The sequence below is a fragment of the Morus notabilis genome, unplaced genomic scaffold, assembly GCF_000414095.1.
Source record: "Morus notabilis unplaced genomic scaffold, ASM41409v2 C11386644, whole genome shotgun sequence".
NCBI classification, from domain to species: domain Eukaryota; kingdom Viridiplantae; phylum Streptophyta; class Magnoliopsida; order Rosales; family Moraceae; genus Morus; species Morus notabilis.
In genome coordinates, this window is record NW_010386594.1 from 1 (window position 1) to 1,190 (window position 1,190).

General features: G+C 36.9%; 1 protein-coding gene across 1 annotated transcript; it reads right to left on the reverse strand.

Moving 5' to 3' along the window:
- Window positions 1-11: 11 nt before the first annotated feature.
- LOC112095077 (putative receptor-like protein kinase At4g00960) lies at window positions 12-1,185 on the reverse strand (the record flags this gene model as incomplete). Its single annotated transcript, XM_024176755.1, has 4 exons — window positions 12-75; window positions 184-334; window positions 503-740; window positions 852-1,185. Coding segments are annotated over 4 exons (787 nt in total), but the record flags the coding sequence as incomplete, so codon positions are not given.
- Window positions 1,186-1,190: the final 5 nt, after the last annotated feature.

Genomic DNA, 1,190 nt, shown 5'->3' on the forward strand with positions numbered 1-1,190 from the left:
ACTTGTTGAACCTTCCCGGTCGAGTGTTGAGTCTATCAGGTTCAAAGCAGTACCTTCTCTCCAATTTTTCCACGTCTACAAACAAGTATGAATGAGCTTCTTTGTTAGAGCTAAAGACCTTTCACACAATGGAATCTAATACCAAAAGATGGTTTTGGATATGGGAAAACCAAGTATACTTACATAGCTCGGAAGGTGCACCAGATCTTCTGAACTATCCCACCAGCTGTTCTTCTTACCACTCACTAACTCTAGAATCAAGACACCAAAACTGAAGACATCAGACTTCACTGAGAAGCGTCCATGTAATGCATATTCCGGAGCCATATAGCCACTGCATAACCAGCACATCAATAGCACACTGCTACTTAGTATGTTATAAATTTTATGTAGCTTTTCAAGACATTTGTATGACTCATAATGCACATACCAGAGTCTAAAAGTATTAGCACTGAACAGACTTAAGAGATCATTAGATTTTGGGTGATATTCTGATACTTACTAAGTTCCCATGTGTCTGCAAGTATTGGCTTCACTTTGATCCATAACGAACATCCTTGCCATGCCAAAATCTGAAATCTTTGGACTCATGTTTTCGTCTAACAACACGTTGCTTGCTTTAAGATCGCGATGGATAACTCTATGCTTAGAATCTTCATGAAGATAAAGCATTCCTCGAGCAATCCCGCATATGATTTTGTAACGCAATTCCCAATTTAGTTCGATATGCTTGATCGGATCTACACATTTGTTAGACATAGTGATCAGTTCCATACAATAAAACACACACGTATATGTATGTATGTACAAATAGAAATGCACTTAGTTTATAGGAGCACATAAAGCTGTACCGAATATAAAATGGTCCAAGCTGCCATTGCCTAGAAACTCATATATTAGGAGTCTTTCACTTGCTTCCGAGCAAAAACCCAAAAGACTAACAAGGTTTCTGTGTTGAAGCTTAGCCACTAACAATATCTCATTCATGAATTGCTCTTCTCCTTGATTAGAATGTCCCGATAACCGCTTCACAGCAATTTCTTGACCATTTGGAAGTCTGCCCTGAGAAAATATCAGCACGAAAAATGGTTTAATTAAGCGTTTTTGAAAAAGTAAAGTGATTAGTGCATGAAAATGCACTCTAAATACTACTTTTAATTTATATAATATTAAAATATTTAAGCTTTAAT